The sequence below is a fragment of the Helicoverpa armigera genome, chromosome 21 (genome assembly GCF_030705265.1).
Source record: "Helicoverpa armigera isolate CAAS_96S chromosome 21, ASM3070526v1, whole genome shotgun sequence".
Lineage (NCBI taxonomy): Eukaryota > Metazoa > Arthropoda > Insecta > Lepidoptera > Noctuidae > Helicoverpa > Helicoverpa armigera.
The window spans coordinates 3,238,614-3,260,969 of NC_087140.1; the positions used below are offsets into that span (position 1 = coordinate 3,238,614).

At 36.3% G+C, this 22,356-nt stretch overlaps 2 protein-coding genes across 4 annotated transcripts in view; one reads left to right on the forward strand and one right to left on the reverse strand.

Annotated features, from left to right (window-relative positions):
- The window catches only part of LOC126056407 (zinc transporter ZIP13 homolog), a 28,648-nt gene extending 18,698 nt beyond the window's left edge, over nt 1–9,950 (reverse strand). The window contains exon 1 of the mRNA XM_064040056.1: nt 9,340–9,950. Coding sequence (XP_063896126.1) covers nt 9,340–9,499 — 160 coding nt within the window. The 5' untranslated portion in view covers nt 9,500–9,950. The remainder of the gene's footprint in view (nt 1–9,339) is intronic.
- A 616-nt stretch (nt 9,951–10,566) lies between these two features.
- Nucleotides 10,567–21,352, forward strand: LOC110380916 (F-box/LRR-repeat protein 2). Of its 3 annotated transcripts, none has more exons than XM_064040237.1 (11): nt 10,567–10,977; nt 16,093–16,261; nt 16,622–16,777; nt 17,172–17,321; nt 17,706–17,866; nt 18,266–18,371; nt 18,745–18,946; nt 19,279–19,446; nt 20,294–20,348; nt 20,583–20,731; nt 21,147–21,352. In XM_064040237.1, the coding sequence occupies exons 1-11, from the start codon at nt 10,885–10,887 to the stop codon at nt 21,280–21,282; spliced, it is 1,545 nt and encodes a 514-aa protein (XP_063896307.1). In that variant the 5' UTR covers nt 10,567–10,884; the 3' UTR covers nt 21,283–21,352. The 3 variants fall into 3 exon arrangements, with proteins under 3 accessions (XP_063896307.1, XP_063896305.1, XP_063896306.1); XM_064040235.1 differs by lacking the exon at nt 10,567–10,977 and adding an exon at nt 13,304–13,491; XM_064040236.1 differs by lacking the exon at nt 10,567–10,977 and adding an exon at nt 15,546–15,751.
- The last annotated feature ends 1,004 nt before the right edge of the window (nt 21,353–22,356 follow it).

Genomic DNA, 22,356 nt, shown 5'->3' on the forward strand with positions numbered 1-22,356 from the left:
CTTCTTGTTTCTTTTTTTTAACTTTTTAATCTATGCACATAATATACAACATACAATTTAACTTATTACCTAATTAATACTTAGGTACTATAAATATAAATGTTTAAAAAATTGCTTCAAAAACTCCTCTTCATCGGTGCCCACCGGGAGTGTACTCAAGAGGCTGGCAGCATTGTCACGTTGGATGGCAATGCATACTTTTTGGCCAAAATAAAAACCAGCCCTTGGGTCACCTGAAGTGTCAGCAAGTCGCTTCTTGTTTCTTAAAAGGATCACAAAAAGTCAATCCAGCAAAAGACGTAATAGCATTTACTTGTGGTATTAGTTTAAGAGACTTCTTCTAAAACGCTGTTTTTTCTGTCAATCTAGGTGGTAATTGTTATAAGTCGTGTAAGAGCTCAGATCATTAACAATGTTTATCGTTACGTAAGTCGTAAGTATAATATTACTCGTTTGACTTTTCCTCATCTTGATTAGGGTCACTCTAGATTTACCTAGCCCTTGTATGTGAATGATCAAGAGTAACAGTTCTGTCGGTGATCACAGATATAAATTAGAAGTAAGTACCCATCTAGGGATAAAACTCCGCAAATGCAACGTCAATTTTGCTTGCTACACGTTATGTTCCTACTTAATAAGTTTTGAAATGAAACTTCTACGAATTCCAATACATATACCTATTCTTTCTCTGTTTTTTCCTGAATATGAGGAATTTCGTTACAGTTCGGACTCTCGGTAACAATGTTTGCGTAACATTAAAATTTCACGTTCCCCTGAAGGTCGTCTACGAAAACCGATCGATTATGTAAAAATAGGTAGGTTTGTACACAATGTTTTGTTCGAAATCTGTCATATCATTGGCATTCGTTAATACTGAAATAGAAATTGTAGGATGCGTTGATTTTTTTAACAGCACGATTCAGTTTTCAGCTTGTTTTCTAAATAGGTGACAGAACGCGGAATTTTTAAAGAATGCTCTTCTATGTAAATGGATGTAGATTGTAGAGGCAGAGGCAGACCAAGGAAAAGATGCATTGATTGCCTGAAAGAGGACATAAATAAGAAGAGACTGGATTAGACTAACTGAGAGGAATGGAAGTGGAAAACATTGCACCGACTCCTTTGAAACAGGACAGGAAGATGATGATGACAGTAGTCTACGCCGAAAGTCCGAAATAATGATTTTTATGACACTTGAAGAAATTACCAGTGAAGATGGCATAGCATATTCTCAAATTAGTCAAGAATACTTATATTTATCTTTAGAGGTTTGTTCGACCTTCAGTATGGTGCATGCCCCGTGTCATTTAGAACTCGTTATCAATCTACGTGTAAAGTGCAATTTTATCAGAATACGTGTAAAGTGCAATATAATCTTATATCTAAGAACGTGTTAGGTAGAATTTGGCTATCAAGGTACGTAGATTAATCTGCGCTTTAGGCTGAACACGTGTATGTATGGATTTATAGATGACTGGCTTGCATTTTCAGTATTACAATTGATTAGCTGCAGAAGTTAAGGATACGATACAGTTGATTCATTTTATGGAAATAATTGTTAAAATCGGATCGGTAGACAGACTAGAAGTCGAGAAAACGCATGAAGCTATATTTTCAATAGCTGAATAAAACTGAAAGAGAAACTTTGTTTGTCACCAGACGTGCCTGAATCGTAACAATATTGTTTGAACTATAATGTTTTTTTTTTTATGGCCATTTGGCCACTTTTTACGAAAACAAGACAGTCGCCATAAGACAGAAGTACCTCTTTTTAGAAATAAGCAAGGCTATGTGCAAAATATTGATGACGATGCTTGTTTTTCACGGATACATAAAAGGTAATAAACGCGGATAAATTACACTTTATCTCGAGAACACAGATGGTGTATAAATAGACTTATTGAGCTGTGAAATTGATATCAGCCTCACTTACGCTACATACGTTTAATAACATTTCGATTATAAAGTATATTATTTGATAGACTGTCCTAGTTACCACTTTATTTCTCAGTTTGACTCTAAAATATTGAACGTACGGTTGTCGTTTGAACATCTTTAGCAGTCGTATGGTAGTCAGAAGCCAGTAAGTCTGACAACCAGCCCCAGCCAAAGGGTATTTGGTTGCCCGGGTGACTGGGTTGAGGACCTCAGATAGGCATCCGGTTAGACTGGAAGCCGACCCCAACATAGTTGGAAAAAGGCTCGGGAGATGACGATGACCCTAAAGTATAAATTTGTTATTTCCTAATTTTCAGTAGCCTCCCCAACTGTGACTTATGTCAGGGATCAGTCGAAAACACATGTTCTATTATGCTTTTAATTATGACACATTCTTTTTAGCTCTTTATATCGTTGACGTTTTACTACAATGCCAATTGTATTGTTATCGCATTGTGTTTGACAGCAATGTAACGTGTCCGGCGAGGATTGCACTGCTGCAATATTGCTGGCAGGTTATTCACCTCTGGCGCTGCAATTGACCCCTATTTCTAGTATTCCGGATTAGAAACAGGCATAAACATAAACCTCTTTGGCTTATCGGAATATTGCTCTCAGAAACAGCAATATTTTAAAATTAGAGTCTGACAAGTTTCCAGCCAGCCACAATGCATACAAAAATTTTGTAACGGAATAAATAACCTTTTTGTTTATTAGACCACAATTTTCCTCATTGCCAGAATTTAGTCTCCAGAATTCGCCAGATTTCGTAAAAAAAATATAATCTCGAGTGTCTTTTGTTAACAAAACCAGTCAACTGTCAAGCATTGCTAAACGGTCAGTTTCACAACATACCGAAGGTTAGTTCTAAAGTCAACAAGATTGGATGCTGTTGATCTAAAATAAATCGTGTTATCTGCTGGCTACTGATAAGTAGGTACCTGAACTATGATCAATTGAGCGTTGAAATAAACTAAATATGTGTTTATTATCTCGTTTAGAACGAGTGTGAAAAACCGGAGATAAAGTTACATTGTTGCACAAAATATATTTTTTGTACATAATGCAAATAAATGATGAGTCATTTGTGTTCATGTATTGGCGTGTCGAAAAATGGTCTTGTATCAAAATATAGGTTCTTGATTAAGGTACTAAGTATAGTGAGAATACAAAATATAAGCTCCATAGTGAGGCCCTATCGCTCCTTAGCACGCAGTTATTTTTTACCATAGTTTTGACCGTGACGGTCTCGTTTCCAAGGTCTTTATATCGATCTCGCATATCAAAGCTTATCCTACAGAACGTACGAATTAAAGGTGCCGTAGGTATTTCAAAATTAATTAACTTATTGTCCTTGTGAAGTCAAGGGTATGGAAGAATCATGGCTATAATCAATCACCTCTTATTGACGGCAAATGATGAAAAAGTTCAAGTTAATTTGTTAGAAATGAAAAATACCGATGGTAATAACATTCCAAAGTCTGCAAATCGGTACTTTAAGGAGGACCTTTCTTTCGTTACTTTTAATTAGCATTCCCCTTCTAGGTCTCTATCTGACCAAGGTTGCCGGGAAGCACTGCGGGTTGCTGAAGATTCAGCAAAATGGCAGACTTTGGGGGAGGCCTTTGTCCAGTAGTAGACGTCTTTCGGCTGAAACGATGACGAATCAGAATAATCTCGCGATTTAGACACAAAGGGGACTGCAACCGCAACCTTTTTTGGCAATCGGATAAAAGGCAAATCTATCATATTCAAACCGAGATTTTGGAACAAACAAGTCTAGATAAGATTTGTGAAGAGTGCATTGCAGACATGCACTCAAAGCATGGCATAGTTGTTTAACCGAATGCTTTCGACGACACTGTTCTATGTATCAGGATTCAGGATGTGACCGTTTTGCCATTTATCACATTGGCAAGTGGGGTGGTTTGAACGTGTGAAGTTATGCGGTTACGCTTGCAGTTTCATAATTGGTATCAAGGAAGATAGAAGAGAGATATTGGGACTATGCACTAAGATCTTAAAATAGTTTTTATTTGTGCTTGCACTGAAGCAGTATATAAAACACGTAAACAAGAGCGTTTAACCAACTTTAAAAAACACCTTTTTTCGAAGGGTTTTCTAAAGTGATTGGTGTCATCATCATCATCTCAGCCATAGGACGTCCACTGCTGAACATAGGCCTCCCCCTTAGATCTCCACAGATACCTGTTGGAGGCGACCTGCTTCCAGTGTCTTCCGGCGACCTTTATAAGGTCGTCTGTCCACCTTATTGGTGGACAAATTAGAGTGTAGCATCTTTTAAATATTTGCTACTCATAAAAAATCTCGTGAGTTTGTTATTGCATCGAAAACTTAATAACGTGCAAATATCATGTCCAATTAAGTGGAACAGTTGATATCATCTCGCGGTCAATGAAGCGTGCAGTTACACAAATTGTCGCGATTGGTTCAATCAACTTTGATCTACGTAATGACTGGTCCATTAAAATGCTTTCAGTCGCGATTTTATGCACCTAAATATTATGTCGATTTTCTGAATATTTCTGTAACCACTGTTTCAACATTTCTATTATACTTAAAATCTTTTAGCTTCATGTTTAAGACAAATTATAGTACACAGTCAAGTCACAGTTGATTTTTTCATATCAAATAGGCTCAATACAGATTCTTATGAAAAGTTAAGCTAATTACATTGTTCCAAAGAGCTGGTCTCATGAAGAAGAACTAGCAAAAAACTCCATAGATGCTTTTAAAACATACAAACACACACCACCACTAAATCGGAGTATCATTGCCAAAATAGCTCCTCACCTCCCAAGTCTTTTCCCAACTATGTTGGAGTTAGCTACCAGTCTGACCAGACGCAGCTGAGTACCAATATAGTTGACAAACAACTATTGCAAAGGAAGGAAGAGAAAGTTGAATCAACTATAATGAATAAACAAAAACGCATCGTAGATATGGCGGAGACAAAACAATGGTTCTCACGCAGTTGTAAACACGAGTCAATAGCCTACGAACAGTGTGTGTTGTGTTGTAAACAGAATGGCAAGTTTGTGGGTTAAAATATGTATTTTTTATCTTGTTAAATGTCCTATGTTGTAGATGTTTATAAGGAGTTATGGGCTAGGTATATGTTTTTGTTATGTAATCAGGATGAATACCAAGAAATATGATAATTTACATGTATAAATTGGGTTGCTGAATGTGGTAAATAGTTGGTAGATGCGAGCTGATCAAGAACAGGATAGTAGTTGGCACTCTTTGGGCTCTCCCAAAGAGTGCCAACTACTATCCTGTACCAGGTCCCTACCTGTGTTCAGCAGTTCCATTATGATATTACTGATATTCCTTGTGATTTTTCTAAATATGTCTGAGACATAATTAATTACATATTTTGACAAGTAGCTTCAGGTATTTTATATTTTTCTTATTAATTTAAGATAGCTATTTAACTATAGATACAGCTCAAAAATTAATAACAAGTTGTACACATGAGAGTGAACATTTTGAAGTTAGTATCATATTATAGCTATCTTAAATGGAATTTTATAAAATTTAGTTTATATAAGCAGAAAGCTTGCATATGCAAAGGTACCATTTTATATTATTCAAACATTCTGATATTATTCTTCAAAAAATACTGGTTTAGTTGATTGTTGTTTGTGTATGGCTATTATTATTCTATCCATATATACAGGAAACCATTTTTATCAAGTTGAATTTTACCTTGAAGTGATGCAGTAAGCATTATTATTACACATTCCAGGACCAGATAATCTAGTGAAAATGTATGAAGATTTTTTTTAAGTATAAAAATAACTTGTAAATAGGAAAGGAAATTATGATATTTGATTCCTCATTGTAATAAAACATTTGATCAAGATGTTTCTAGAAAACAATGGATGATAAAATTTTTGTTGTTAACATTAAATATCTCTTGTTATTTACCGTAAAATGAGGCTACTTTGCTCCATGAAGGTAAATATGCTCCAAATTTAAAAAAAGATTATTTCGATTAAATCTCTTAATATACGGAGATGTTTAAAAATTTTTGAACGCGTCCGATATATGTTTTATAAGATTGGCAACACTGAATAAGCACTTCCGGTTTTTGACATTTCTTTTCTTCGTTAGCAGCCATTAACAACAGACGAGCGATTCTTAAAAAAAAAAATAGTCTGCAAAATCCACCTTCATCGACGAATATACTCAGATATTTGAGGTAAGGAGAGTTTAATGTAAGTAGGTATGTAATTAGCTAACAATTTCAACTAATATTTAGAAAATATGTGCATTAATTTGGATTTCTAACCTCTTTTACTTTCTTGTGCCTACTTTGCGCCATGTTTGGGGATATTTTGCTCCTGGAGCAAAGTTACAATTGAAATTGCGTTTGAATACTTGCTAATAGTAACTGTCACATAGCTCATACTAAATTCAAATAGTTTTTTTATAGGAAAATGCCTCGGAATTATGTAAGGAAAATGCCTAAAAGAAATTATAAAAATTATTCACAAGAGGCTCTTCGAGATTGTCTAGCAGCAATAGAAAATAAAGAATTAACGCAAAGGAAGGCTAGTGAAATATATAGGATTCCACGAAGGACTATTATAAACCAAATTAGGCTCTTACGACGCAACGAAACACCAAGGCCGCCTGGAGCACCTACAACATTCACGGAGGAAGAAGAAAAAATTTTCGTATCGTGCATACAAAAATTGAGCGAGCATGGTTTTCCTCTTACAAGTTTCGATTTGCGTATTGTAATACAATCTTATCTGGACAAGATTGGGAGAAGAGTTCCCAAGTTTAAAACAACTGCCCAGGCTTGGAATGGGTGTCGAGTTTTTTGAAAAGAAATGCTGAATTGTCACAGCGCCTCGCTGCTAATATAAAGCGCAGTAGAGCTGGCACTGATCGGGAAACTCTTTCAGATTATATTCAAAATTTAGCAGAGGTGTTAAAAGATGTTCCACCAGAAAATATTTGGAATTACGATGAGACGAATTTATGTGATGACCCTGGGCAAAAAGATTTTGACGAGAAGAGGCACCAAATACCCCGAAATTATAAGAGATACATCCAAAAGTTCTACATCGATCATGTTTGCTGGAAGTGCTGAAGGAGAATTACTTCCGCCATACGTCGTCTATAAATCTAAGCAGCTATGGAATACTTGGACAGAAAATGGGCCGAAAATACTCGCTACAATTGTAGTCCTTCCGGATGGTTCGACATGAACATATTCAATGACTGGTTTTTCGCACTTGTACTGCCAAAGCTCAAAAAACAGGAAGGCCCTAAAGTCCTCATAGGCGACAATCTATCGTCACATATTTCGGTAGATGTTCTTAAAGCTTGCAAAGAAAATAACATACGGTTCGTGTGTCTTCCTCCGAACAGCACCCACTTGACGCAACCACTCGATGTCGCCTTCTTTCATCCAATGAAAGTTGCATGGCGGAAAATTCTAACGACATGGAAGCAGTGCGAACAAGGCATACGGGAAAAAACTGTTCAAAAGAGCAGTTTTCCAGTCTTACTTAAAAAACTTCTTGCGGATTTAGAAGAAAATAGAAAAGAAAACTTAAAATCCGGTTTCAGGAAATGTGGGATTTATCCGACCAATGCAAATGCCTTATTAGAGAGATTGCCTAAACCTGTTGATAAGACTGCGGCAGAAAATTCTTTTTGGAAACACTTCAAGCCAAGAGAGTGGAATGGACTGGAGGCGTTAACCCGAAAAGACGACGAACGAAACTCAACATAGTTCCGGGAAGAAGTGTCACGGAGCTGATAGACAGTTCACTGGCGGACAAAGAAAACGAGGAGCCATGTCTTGAAATGGAAGCCCAGGCCTCGACTTCAGAACCTCGTCGTACAAGAATTCATAGCGACAGTACATATGCCGAGAGTGAAATATCTCTTCATGACTCTTCAAACGATGAAACAATGAATGATATGCTGGAGACAATGTCAGAAGAAGAGACAACCGTAGACAATGCCAGGGAAAGTTCTAAAACAAAAAAATTTAAACCACTCATAAAGGCCGAAGGAGAATATGTAGCTTTCACATACGAAGGGAAGTCTTCCCAGGCATCATCACGAAAATCAATGATAAAGGACCGTACATATCCTCAATGAAAAGGTCTCTCAAATATTGGAAATGGCCAAAACCAAAGGATGAGATCCAATACACTTGGAATGAAGTTCTTGGATGTATATCTGCACCAAGAAAATTGGTCGACGTGAATTTTATACTGTTCCTGATCTCGATCAAATTTGGGGGACCTAAGATCTCAATAATTATTAAAAATATGATTGTTCATCCTCATAAGTTTTTTTAGAAGGTATTTTTAGTTCTTTTTTTTCACGTTTCTAATGTCTAGCGTTAGAAATTCTTATTTTTATGTTATTTCTAAAAGTTTACATGTTTCTAGAGATTTATGTAGCCTTTGGTGGTTTTGATAGTTTATTAGACTTAAGAGAAAATGATTCTAAGACTGATTTATCTGAAAGTACAAATAAAAATGTTCCTTATGTTGTTTATTTTGAGTTTTATTTCATTCAAACTACATCAGTATGACGAGAAAGACTCAAAAGTTGATGCATCGCTATTTATTTTTGGAGCAATTTAACAGCTGAGGCTGTTAACTTTGTCCCTGTTTCTTAAATGTGCCTGTTTTAGTACAAGTTAAATGTAGGAGCAATGTTTCCGAAAGGGTGGGTAACATTGCTCCACTTTTAAATAAAAAAAAATAAAATAAATAAATTAAATAATTATGTTTGTCATTTTAAATATTGGATCCAGAAGGATCAATGAGTCATGTAAAATTTTCTGAAAAGCCGTATCAAAGAGGTATTTTGCGTGAGTAACACATATTAAATTTTGGAGCAAAAACCGGAGCAAAGTAACCTCATTTTACGGTATGTCAAAAATAATGTAACAACTTAATACTAATAATAAATAAACCAGTTTAAAAGCAAAATATTATTTCTTGCTTGTTAGAAACAAAGAGAATAAAACATGAATTTTAATTAGATTTTTGTTTGACTATCTACTTAACAATTTTGTTGTACAGTGCTAAAACTTGTAGGTCAAGTTTTTGTTTAATAAATGGGATAAACAACAAAAGACAATCTACAAAACAAATGAACCTCCCTACATATTTTTACTCAGTTAGAGATAAGGTTTATTACACTAATTTAATTTTAAACTCAGTTGCAAAGGTTTGTTAGATATTATAACCCAGTTCTTTGTTATTATTTTCTCGAAATTATGCCAAACGACGCAAGCGGCTATCACATCACACTACCATGAATGATGACTTGAAATATCTAAAAATAACAAACACATGGTCGAAAAAATTATAGCAAGTAAACAAAAATACTCACGGCCATCAGTGAAGGTGTCTGTCGCGTCTAGAGGAATGATGAGCAGTGGGAAGATGCCACTGAGCCCCACAAGGACTGATGCCAGCCCTGCGAAGAGCCACGGGTGCTCGTCAAGCTGATCCACAAAAGTGAACATATACTCCGGTAAATAACCCGCCATTACGACTAATTCCCCCAATAAAAATACCAACAAATAAGTGTTCCTTTTTCAAAAGTTCACAGACTACTATATTTTTTTTCTAACCAGCCAGTGCTACCGATACATAGTCAAAACAACCGGCGGATACTGTTTCGCGCGATGAACTGAATATATAATCAGTACACTGGAGATGTTCGCATTTCCGAGTTATTGAGATAAAGCAAGATGCCCGAGAGCAGACGAACTAATCTTCACTGAGACTGAGAACGTCCGACTGATATAGTCCTTATCTTTCTTAGATATTTTTTAAACAAAGACTGTAGTGGGTCGCCAACGTTTCATAAATAATATTTTGTATTATGCGCACTTGAGATATTTTACGAATATCATTGACACCCCGCCAACGAACATTGCAAACAATGCACGAGCACGAGCAAAATATGAACTGATGAATGATTAACCGGATGAACGGAACGTTCAGGAATTGACATAACGTCAGATTGACAGTGACAATTTCTATGACAGTGATGGAATATTGAGTGAACGATGAGCGAGCAGGATAATGTTGCTAGGAGTTTTAAAACAAAAATACTCGGAAGTTTACTGAACTCCACGCTTCTACCATTATGATTCTCAGTTTTCATGAATTTACTTTGTATAACTTATTAATAAACAGGATAAGAAAAAGCAAGATAAATTATCTTCAAAACTTTAATATTTCAAGTTCAATGCGATACATTAAAATGTATCTTACTTGTTATACATTTTGCGCAACCTGAGTTTTAATTATGTTTAAGAGTTAAAATAAACTAATCAATGAAAGATTCCGTGCGCAAGTCCGTTAATTAACACAACTTCTAATGATTTGGATACCATCCAAGAGTAACGTAAAAATCAACCAAAACTAATACTGTTTGATTCAGAAATGTTAACGCAGCCAAGAAATTGACATTTAACTATTAACATTCCTATATTTCATGATTTCCTTCAAAATATAGACACCTAATTCTAGCGTTTACGATCATATTGAATCAGTAGTTAGATGATATTAGCCGGTACCGAACTCACGCAGTTTGTGACACGATTGCAATACGAGTCTTCTTGGCAGCCGCTCCGAGCTACTGCGCCCAGTTGAAGCAAAATGTCGTACTTATTTTGGCCTGCCAATTTAAATATCTGACAGCATATAGGTACATCTGCTACAATATAACTTTACAGAGCGGTTCGCATTTGTACCGGGCAGTTAAGACGGATAGACAGACGACATGACAAGGAACCGAGTTAATAGTAACTAGTTCAAAATTGGTTGTATGAAGTTTTCGCGCCAACTGGATTTGTGTGTGTTTTCAAGGATAACGCAGTGAAGAACCTTTTTGTTTGTGAAAAGTTTGGATTAAGGAGGAACCATGGATTCCTGGGGCATTTTGAACGTAGACAGCGCAGCTATGGCGATTACTAGAGACGATTTGGGATCTAGTTTTCGCCGGAAACAAATGATGGTAGGTAACTAACTTTTTTATAGCTAATTGTAAATTCCAGCTAAATATTTCTCCAAATAGGCTGGCTGAATGGACCGAACCTCTTTAGTGAAATAACAAAAATGGTATACTTAAGTAATTCCCTATGTATTTCGCTGTGCAATTAAGGAGATCAACGTAAAAAACTTTTAAAAAATCCCTATAATAAGTTAATGATTCATTAGGTTGTAATTAGATTGACTGGGTTGTGAGCAATGACTGGCATTTTATATTTTGTCCATTGATTCATCTTACTCTTAAACGCTATAGTTAGTTAAATGTAGGAATCTTAACTTTTTGATCTGGCTTCACACAATGATTGGCTTAATTTTATGTAAATAGAAGACAACTCCTTTCGTTATTATATCTATTCGTATGTATACTTTTTTAAATACTAAGATGTCTCTTAGAAAAAAGAAAAAAATATTCCATATAAACATCATATTGCCAAAATGAGCAAATTTCTTTGTCCTTAAAATAAACGAAAAGTGGAAAGTCATATCCCCGCATTAAGCTTTGACGAAAGCATTCATCACGTCAACAAATCGACTTGTGATTGCCTTTAATGTTTCGGCTGTTTACCTAGCTTTAGGAACAAAGGATATTAACTAGATGGATCTAATTTATACGTCTACATGCATAGATCTTTGCTTTTCAAAGATGTGCATTTTTCTCTCAGATATTAATTTCTTAATTAGTCACACATTTTGTAATTCAAGAAAGGCTGAACCGTTTAAGCTGAAAATTAGAGGGGAGGGAGCTTAGATCCGGGGAAAGGATATAGGATTTTTGTCATCATCCGGGACAGGCTTCATCATAATCATCTCGGGAGCCTTTTCCCCAACTATCTTGGGGTCGGCTTCCAGTCTTTTGAATGTGAGTCTTCATAATGTGCACATATCGAAATAAGGAAATCTATGTTTTATTTTATCGACGTATTTCTCAATAACTGAATAAGCATCCTTCTATCGTCCACTTGTTATTATGAAAATAATTAAATATCTTGTTGACGTTAAATACCCTTTTATAACCGTTCTATCGCTTGTAAAAGTCTGCTCATATACGATATTACTGACCAGCGTCACTCGTTAGTGTATTAATAACTCTGAACCGCAGAGCACCGTGTTTTTATGTAGGTAATTAAAATTATAATGTCCTTAGTTTAGCAAACGATAGAGCCCCATTAAGTTATATAATCAAGACATTGTGTTGATTCTAACGGTCCATACATCATTCTAGAGAATTTAATTAGGAGGTCTGAGTAGTATTTCAAACCGTGATCTTAAGCTCTAAATGCACGTCCATAGCGTTTTTTTGGTGGAAGATCAATCACCAAATGACCCCTCTCGTTGTGTGTTCAGCGTGAGGGAGTGTCAGACTTTTACTGAGTAAAAGCTACCATGTTCTTTCATAAGCCATGTATGTACCAGCGCCGCGGTAACTCTTTCGATCAATCCCGCAGCACGCGCATAGCCTCAATTTGAAATGATTTCTCGTGTTGATTAGGATTAAAATCTTATTAACTATATCAAAGAGACAGAGTACCTTCAAGATACCTACGAGTTTAGAGCTTTAGTCACTCACAAGCTCTACTTATTAACTTACTGGTAACTTTTTTTATAAAATGGAAGGTACCTATATAAATATCTCAATAAACAGGTGAGGGATTTAAAAGTAGTGAACACATGGCTCCATTATCTATCTTCTACCTTCTCCAAATCGTCTCTATAAATCTTTTGTAACGTATATTGATTGCTATGCCTTTGATATACTACTTTTGCAAATGTTATAAACAATGGAGCACTGTATTTTTCACCAATTTTTGTTCTTAGCAATTATTTACATCGCTAAAGAAATTGGAATCCGCACTTAGACGTATTCTTGCTATCAATAAATCTGTGGGTGAGTGCTCAGTTTGGATGGCAATCTAAATAAAATTGCATTCGATTGATGAAGTCAAATCGACTTGCTACATTCAGTTTTGTATAAGATCAACAATTTAATTGCATAGCCTCTGACTGTACCCCAAAACCTGTACACGAGGCCATATCGGTTGAATTCAAATAATAAATCGGATTTCAACAAGCACGAGGCTTGGTCCTCTAGGGCAAATACACTTCTTCCCATAAGCATTATAAACAAATCATCGATCCCTATCATGTTTATACCTACTTCTAGTACATATAGGGGAATGCCCTACCAATCTATACACACACAGCCTAAGCTAGGCCAGTTCACACCCAGAATTGCCAAAAATACATCCCAGTGACAATGACAGACGATTGATTAGTGCCAAACAATTACTTGTTGTGATTATAAGAAGGCAATCAGTCGTGTGCAATAAGGGAAGTGTAAAAACAATAAATTATTTATTCGATAATGGAAACTGAAACTTCTTCAATAGCTGAGTCTCAATCAGTGGAAAGGGAGACTCGAACGGACAAGGAGACGCAAACTTTGGGTTCTTTTACTGTTAAACGGCCGCCGAGGAGAAAGGTAAAATCAAATCTGTATGATTACAAGTTGTTTCATTCATATGCTGAAGACTGTTACAAGTGGAAAGCTCTCACCATCTGTCAATATCTCTCGATAAGAGAATATTTAGTCACTACTACTATTGCTGATGTTCTGCACGTATCATTATCTGCGGTAAATTTCCAAATATTTAAGTATAGAAGAATTGAAGTACTTGATACTCATTTGAATTCCTCATTCGGCTACTTCAATTTATTAAGCCCATTCTTAGAGTCTCTCTTAGCTTATCTTGATGGAAATACCTATCCCCAAAAATGTAAATGTCATCATTCTTCATCAGTTTCTTAACATTACGTCATGTCCATCTATTAGTACTTGTGGAGACTAATTCTAAATTCGTGTTAACATCTGTTCGTTTCTAAATGGACAGATTAGGTCGGCGCCACTTCCATTACACCTTTGGCTTTGGACGTCATGATTCTGACGTACATTGACGGACTTGGACTGCGAAATTGTATTTAGATCGAGTTGTGCTGTCGTAGATATAGAGTAGACTGTCATCTGTCACTGCAGATCTTACGTGATAGTGACGTGTTAATGCATTGTTGCTTCCGTTGTGAAGGGTCGATGCTATATGCTTAGGTGTGGCTAATTCTCTGGATGGTGATGAGATTATATTTAGAAACTTGATGAGCAGCTGAATGTTGCATGTCAGAAGTCAAACTAGAGAATAATTTGCAAAATAATTGGTCGCTCTCATATGCGAAATATTAATCTATGTGTCTATATAGATGATCCGATAGACGACCTATGTAAACGAATCAGTTTAGTACCTAACGTTAAAAGAAAAAATAACGACATCCTCTTCGGTATGGTAACTTATGGTATGTAAAATTTATGATAAATAAAACAGCATAACACTATCTTATATACTTTTATACCTCTTCTTCTATACTTCTATCTGACATACTTTTGATTGATAAATTAGTTGGAACCGAACCATTGCACGTGGCAAAAACAATAGAAATTCAGGAATTATACGTAAACAGATCGACGGCCTGACTCACAGTCCAGGAAATACCACTTTCCTTGCCAAGATATATCTGCAGACGGACAGACAACGACATACGATGTGTATATGTAATTATGTATAGATATTTATTACCTCGACACGACGCGGGCCGAGGATGCAAAGCACGCGGAGTGATTGACAACAAGATAAAATAAAATATTGAGATATTAAACACTAGTGTTGATTTACTTGAAGGGTATTATCAAATATAGATTGAATGTATTTTGAGAGTATTGAATTTGAATAGTTTTAAACATATTGCCGAAGGCCGCTTAGGGCTACGGTTGCAACCGTAGCCCTAAGCGCATGTGGATAGACATCGGCGTTTTGATTTGTGGGACACTTTTCTTAAGATTCTGGATTACTTCGTTAATGTTTACTTTTATCTAGTCACGCGATTGCTGAATCTATTTGATAAAACAAAATGTTTCTCCTTTTGGAATATCTACTATCTAAATATGTACCTCGCCACATATGCACGCAATATGCACGGCATCTGTCCAGTCAACGTAAAACCAAGCGCAATCACCGTTGCAGCTGTAACGTTGACGCACTCGCATTTGGCTTTAGCGGTACAACAAACAGACTAACAGATTTGCAGCAGAAGACAACCAAATGTGATTCTATGCACTGTAACTATTTATAGACGACTTTCTGAGATAATATCCTGTCTTATTACGGTTTATTAGGTACTTACATTTAAGTACAGCAGAATAGTTTTATAGCGCCATCAAATATCTAAATGCTGACGTCACAACACTGACTTCAAATTTCCCGCGTACCAAAATATTATGAACAAGATAAAAATATCAAAAGCTGTCACCATTAATTTTAGGAATTACATCGACATTAACAGATGTCCGCATTTCTCCAGTCATGTCAATTAATATTTTAAAAGAGTAAATAATCAACGAAATATTTGAAATATTTCGTTCATACGCGCTTACTTTCGCCCAATCCCGGATGGTTCCAAAATTAACCTGAGCGTTCCATTTACGCGCTCGCGTCGCTTCGTGCGTATCAAGTAAATCTGGAAAGTATTCGTCAGAAAATTGTATTTATTCATGTTTTTTTCGTGATTTTGATAGTGTGTAATATATAAAATTCGTTATGGATATCCCCACGGACGTTTGGGGACAGTTGGCTCTGGAAGCCAGTCAAGTATACTTGACTGAGGGCGGGCAAGTGAGGAGCCCATTCGCCAACACGGTAATGTTATGTAAATGTGTTATTGTTTAGATTACGCTAATATTTTAGGCAAAAACTTTACGTTCATTTTTCAGTTCACTAATTATTTCATACATATTTGTGAGAGTAACTTTCTGTATTGTAAAGCGTAGGGTAATTAATCATAGCAAATTATGTTATTGTTAATTTATTTTAAGAAATAAGTGCTGCGTTAAGAAACTGTGCCCACGCTGCAACTGCACCTGTCTAAATCCAATCATTAATTTCTAATAGTGCCAATATGCAGTCAGAGCGCTTGCCACGAGAATGACAAATGAATAGGAAGGAAGATAAGTAACGTTGCTTCGTTGTATTTGTTTCAGACTATAGAGAAGCTTCCAGATAAAGTATTATTGAATATATTTTCTTATTTAACACATCGAGAGATATGTCGAATGGCAACGGTATGCAAAAGGTGGCGCATGGTCGCGTACGACACAAAATTGTGGACTCATGTTAGTTTACGACCAGAAATATCAGGATTACATGTTGGTACGTACATAAACTATTAATATAAAGCTCAAAATTAATATCACAAGTCATTTATAACAAATGACCTAAAACATATTTCAATTTCTACCAAATGGGATATGTTTTGTTATGTTGCAACTCTCACAAAGGACATGTCAATTATAGTTGAAAAAGTTGGCAATAGATGGCGTTACTATCAGCGTAACAAAAATAACTTTGCAATAGCGCAACTTTTAAAATGCAATATGCATGTCTTCAATTTATCGTATCGGATGGCAAAAACTACTTACTTTTGGAGTTATCAAATATATATATGTAGATAGTTCAAAAAGGAATAAAAAGACAGTTTCCAAACATAACACTATTGTTTAACTTTTTCAGGATCGCTGGAGTCACTTTTGGCCCTAATTTCGATACGATTCGGTCCATCGCTCAGGTACATTGAGCTGCCTATAGAGTTGATCACTCACACAGTGCTACATGAACTGGCTGCGAAGTGCCCCAACTTGACGCATATGTTGCTAGATTTTAGTACCGGTAAGTTAATTTATGGCTAAGTTAGAATTAGAACCCAGAAAATAGGTACATCGTATAGGTAGGTATGTATAGATAGCTAATGTGTATGCAACTATTTAGAGAAGAGGAAGTATTTACATAAAAATAGCGAAATTACCGACGACAATTTTATGTAGTGTTATTCAAAGTTCGACGCTGTTTATTTACAAGGAATGTTAAAGCAGTTTTTTCCCATCATCGACAAGAAGAAAGTAACAAATAAATGGTCTAAAGTCTAAATTGGTGCTATAGTCGGTACGTTTAAAGATCTCGTTTTTAATTATATTTTATCCACAATTGAACATGTATCTGTAATGTGACATACAAATCTTTTACTTACCCTTAATAAACTTCACATTTATTTTCATTCTTATAGCCATGCAACTGCACGACTTCTCGGAGATGCAAGCGTTCCCCACGAAGCTGCGGTACCTCTGCATCTGTCTGTCTGAAGTCATCTTCATGGAAGGCTTCATGAGGAAGATCTACAACTTCATTAATGGCCTTGAGATTTTGCATCTTATTGGTAAGGAAATAAAGTTTACTAATGTAAAGTTGTCGTAAGATGGGGAGGGCGGTGGAGTTGAATATTGTGTGCTTACAGTTCTTAGTGACGATTATGTTCAAGATGATTATTCACTCGTTCCCGACTCAATAAACAGGTGAAAACCGTCTCTGGCTTCCATTTTTATCAAGATTATTAGTTTTTCTTTGTGTGCGTAACAGTTGAGAATTTTGAAAACTAATCCCATTACCGATCCGATTTGGAATGGACCCCATTTATCGGGAGCTATATTATATCTAGGCTATTTCTTATCCGGGCGTGCGAAGTAGTTCCCACGAGACGCGAAATCCGCTGGCACTAGTTTTTTTAAATAGGCATTAACGAAATTTTTTTCATTTCTTTCAGGCACATACGAAAAGGTAGAGGAAGAAGAAGAGGAGATATACGAGGTCATCAACGTACACAAACTGAAGTCTGCCACTCCGAATCTTCGCGTCATCAACCTGTATGGTATCAACTTCGTGGATGACTCCCATATTGATGCTTTCAGCTCTAATTGTATTCAGGTAAGGAATATTACCATATTATAGTACTAAAGCTTTTTGTGATTGTAAATATTATTTTGTAATATTAGTCTACTTTTAGGAAGTGCCTTGAAAAAAATTGTTTTCTTGACAGCAGTTTCAATAAAATTGCAGTCGTTTTTATCTTGAGAACAACACTCTACAGCTTAAAATGGATTTGTTTTCTAAAAAAACGGGCCAATTTATTGGATTAAGATAGTACCTACATAAATCTCCAATTCTCTCCTATATAAGTAACAACGCCTTACAAAATACCAATCTACCTATAAAATATTTATACAACCAGCATAATACTCCTAACAGAATAATAACCAATGTTTCGAGAACTCTCATAAATACCCTACATACATTCATAACATCTTCAACTCGCTCTGTTCCCAGCTGGAGTGCTTGGCGGTGAACTTCTGCAACAAGGTGACGGGCTCCACCATGAAGACACTGTTCCAGCGCTCGCGCAGACTCACCTGTCTGTTGATGAATGGATGCAGTAAGTACACTGAAATTACATAGGTACACTGTCTTTTGTTCTTTATGTCAATAAATTGCCACATATGAGTAAAATTAGGAAAACAACACACTGACGAAGAAATAAAAAAAAAAAACTCGAGTACCTACCTAGGTAGCGGTTGTCTTTTCAGACACAGAGATACACTCGTTTTCCTTTACGTTCGTTGGATGACTGTAAAGTCGGAAACAATAGATTTAGCATTCCACTTCCGTGCTATATCCACCTTTGTCGGAAATGGAGGGGGATTATTTACCATTTTATAACAAGGTACATTATATGAACCAGAAAGAAAGTAGGAGGCCGACTAATACCTAAGACCTTAGTAAATGCCTAGTGATGTTTTTTTTTCCAGGTCTCCAATCCGAACACGTAATGCAAGTGGAATGGGAGAAGTCATCTATCCAGGAGCTGGACGTCACAGCCACTGACCTGTCTACTGAGTGCCTCATTGACATGCTGACGAGGATCCAGAACCTCAGGTTCTTGAGCGCGGGACAGATCAACGGGTTCAATGACTCCGTGCTCAAGGCTTGGATGGAAGCTGGCACTGCTAGGTAAATGCTTGTTATGAAAGGAGTTAGTGGTGTGAAGTTACGTTAGATAGATATTCTTATTATAGGTTACAGACTTTTAGACTCTGTACATGCCAGTTTTAGCTTAAATTAACTAGCTCTCTTCCTTGCTGTGTATTCTACACCGTTGGCCACCAGTGGGGTCAGGTTTCCTGAATTTTCTTCTCCACTTCGTTCTATCTTCGTCGTCACTCTCGGATACCTGGCACTCCTTCACATCTTTCACCACGATATTTAATATTTTAATCAATTTAAATAAAATTACTCCTTGCCTATTGACCAAATGAAACACCCGTACATATTCTTCATTTCAGGAACCTAGTGGGTCTGGACGTGGACTCATCCGACAACCTGACGGACGAGGCGCTGCACCGCTTCCTGTCTCGTCACGGTGCACAGCTGCACGGGCTCGTGCTGTCCGGCATGCCGCACATCACCGACCAGCTCTGGCAGAGTGTGCTGCAGCTGCTTGTTAATGCCAAGTAGGATCATCATCATCATCTTCCTAACCTGTTCCCAAGTCTTTTGGGGTCGGCGCAACATGTATTTTTCTTCCATTTCTCTCTGTTAGCCGTCATACTTACATCCACTCCCTTCTGCTTCATGTCCTCTTTCAGGCAATCAATCCATCTTTTCCTCGGTCTGCCTCTCCATCCTTCCACATTCATACTTAGCACACTGTTTGTAGCATGCGTTTCACACCGTCGTTAATGCCAAGTACGATATGATCATGATATTCCCCAAAATATAAGGCCCAAAGTCTGACCTCCATAATTTATTATACAGCAACAATTTTTAACGGTACCTAACATTCTCCCTTGAGGAAACCCGTCATTATATTCATCTTCCGAGCCTTTTACCAAATATGTTGGGGTCGGCTACCAGTCTAACTGGATGCAGCTGAGTTCCGGTGTTATAAAAAGAGCGACTGCCTATCTGACCTCAGACCTGCTCAGCCTTGTTACCCGGGCAACCGAATATCCCTAGGTGCTGGCTGTCAGACTTACTGGATTCTGCCTATACTAAAATACTGCCAAAGATGTTCAATGACATCATTTATGATTAGGTACTTTAAAAAAATAACGGTAGGTACCCAACATTCTTACTTGAGTAAACCGATACTTAATTTCATGTTATTTTACTAATCTCTCTAAAATAATTAACACTGTTAGCATATCTCATAGTTAAGATTTCGTAAACTTATTAGCACTTGAGTGCTAAGCTAGTCAGCTATGTTGTAATATTAGTCAAACGCTTTACTAATGTCAGAGTAGGTACCTAAGTGAGAATCAACTAAGATGTCTCAAGTACTTATATTTCTATTTACAGAATACTAATAATGGGCACGCAGGAACGTCTGGGCGTCAACATTCACGTTGATCAAGTAAGTTTTACAAAGTTATTTTTATTAAGCAACATGTTGTGGATGTGGTGCGTAGGATTGCTATGATATTTTCACAAGGAGTCAAAATCTTTACAAGTGTTACAATTCGAAAGTTTAAAAACCCTTAATTCGTGATCGTCGTCATCAGCCAATTTATTTACGACGTTAAGATTAATTTCCGACAAAGTTTTCATAAATGCGTCTTCAAATAACACTAGTATCTTTTTCTTCTAGTTGATGGATGGCATAGCAAACAGCTGTCCCAACCTGGAACGTTTGGAATTACGCTGGGATCCTGAAAACTTGCGTTTCAGTGACAAGAGTCAGAAAGCCATCGATATTCTGCGCGTCAAGTGCCTGAAACTGAAGTGTCTTGTACTCAGGTGAGATAAATTAAAATTGATTACATTTTAATATAAAACTGTTGGTAATAGAAACATGTTGCTCATCAACATAATAAGGTTTTCTTTTAATGTATAATGACGAAAAGATGTATACTTGTGTGTTCTGTGTATAAAGTTTAGACCCAATTAAGTAGGTTCTCCATCTGAAAAATAAATAGTACATAAGTAATTAGTTTTTCGCTTATGAAAGGTGACACCAAAAAAGAGTAGCTATTTAACAAAAAGATGTAAATACTTTTTTTATGTTCTGATGCCACCTATTCTTAGTTACTCTACCTTTTATAGTGATGTTAAAGCTATGTTAGTGTCTTATAGCATATTTGCTTGTAAAGCAATGCCCTTTGTATTAAAGTAGGTAGTACATATTTACCGAAAACCTCAATTTTCTTCTCAGTGATGGTCGTTATTACGAGATCGTGAAAGCTAACTTCGAGCGCGCCGACCGCACCACTGTCGTCCGCACTTCTACCAACTGCCGCGTGTCTAACTACTATCTACTGTCAAACTACAAAGACCTTATATTCAACTGAAGCCTTCGAGTGTGTACGCCATCTGTTTATAATGTTATTGTTTCAAAAATAAATGTTTAATTACATTAAACTTGTGGTTTTACTTAAATATTTTCTGATATGCGATTATAAATTATTATTTCACCTGCTGGTTGTAAAGACTAGCATTGGTATTGCAGGTGTTCTGCAGGGTGAAATCTTAGGTCCCATTCTGCCCGTAACATGCGCGAACTCCGTGATTTTGCGTACAACGTATTGATCGATAAGAAAAACATGTAAGTACGTGCCTACCTACAATTAAAATAAATATCCCAACTTCATGAACTTACGTGAGTTCAATGAATCTACAGCTTTTTTGTAGAGGAGAACAGGACAGACAAACAAAAAATATTTGAACATAAGAATGACTTGATAATAATTTTCTTACGACCTTCAAAACGAGACTGATATGCCCTTGCTTGAAATACATTTAACATAAAATGAATAAAAAATTATAAATTTAAAAAAACCCCCGACCCAAAAAAAGTACGCAATAATTATGACATAAGGTTAAAAACGCTAAACCCTATAAAAAGCAAAAAATAACTTTTATCACTACGTAAACTAAATTTTGTCGTGTCGGGGGACCGCTCTAATTCATTACTTTAGATACGTGTTTTTTTTTAAACGAATGTTGTAATTAGGTAGGTATCATTTGCTTTATGTAAGTATTTATGAAGGTAAAAAGCGGTCCCCCGACACGTCAAAATTTAGTTTACGTAGTGATAAAAGTTATTTTTTGCTTTTTATAGGGTTTAGCGTTTTTAACCTTATGTCATAATTATTGCGTACTTTTTTTGGGTCGGGGGTTTTTTTAAATTTATAATTTAATTTTATTTCATGCTTTTTAAAGGAGCTCCTTAATTTTTCCTTCTTTCATTTAATTTATTTTATCTTAAGATGGGGTCGCTATATGAGATGTCGAGATTTCGAGAAACAATAAAGATTAACCTTTGGACATTCTAGATTTTCAGCAAAAATATAAATCGGTTTATCCGTTTCATTCCGGCATTCCAGGGTTTCATCCGCCACATCCCATTTCCAGCATCAGGTTCT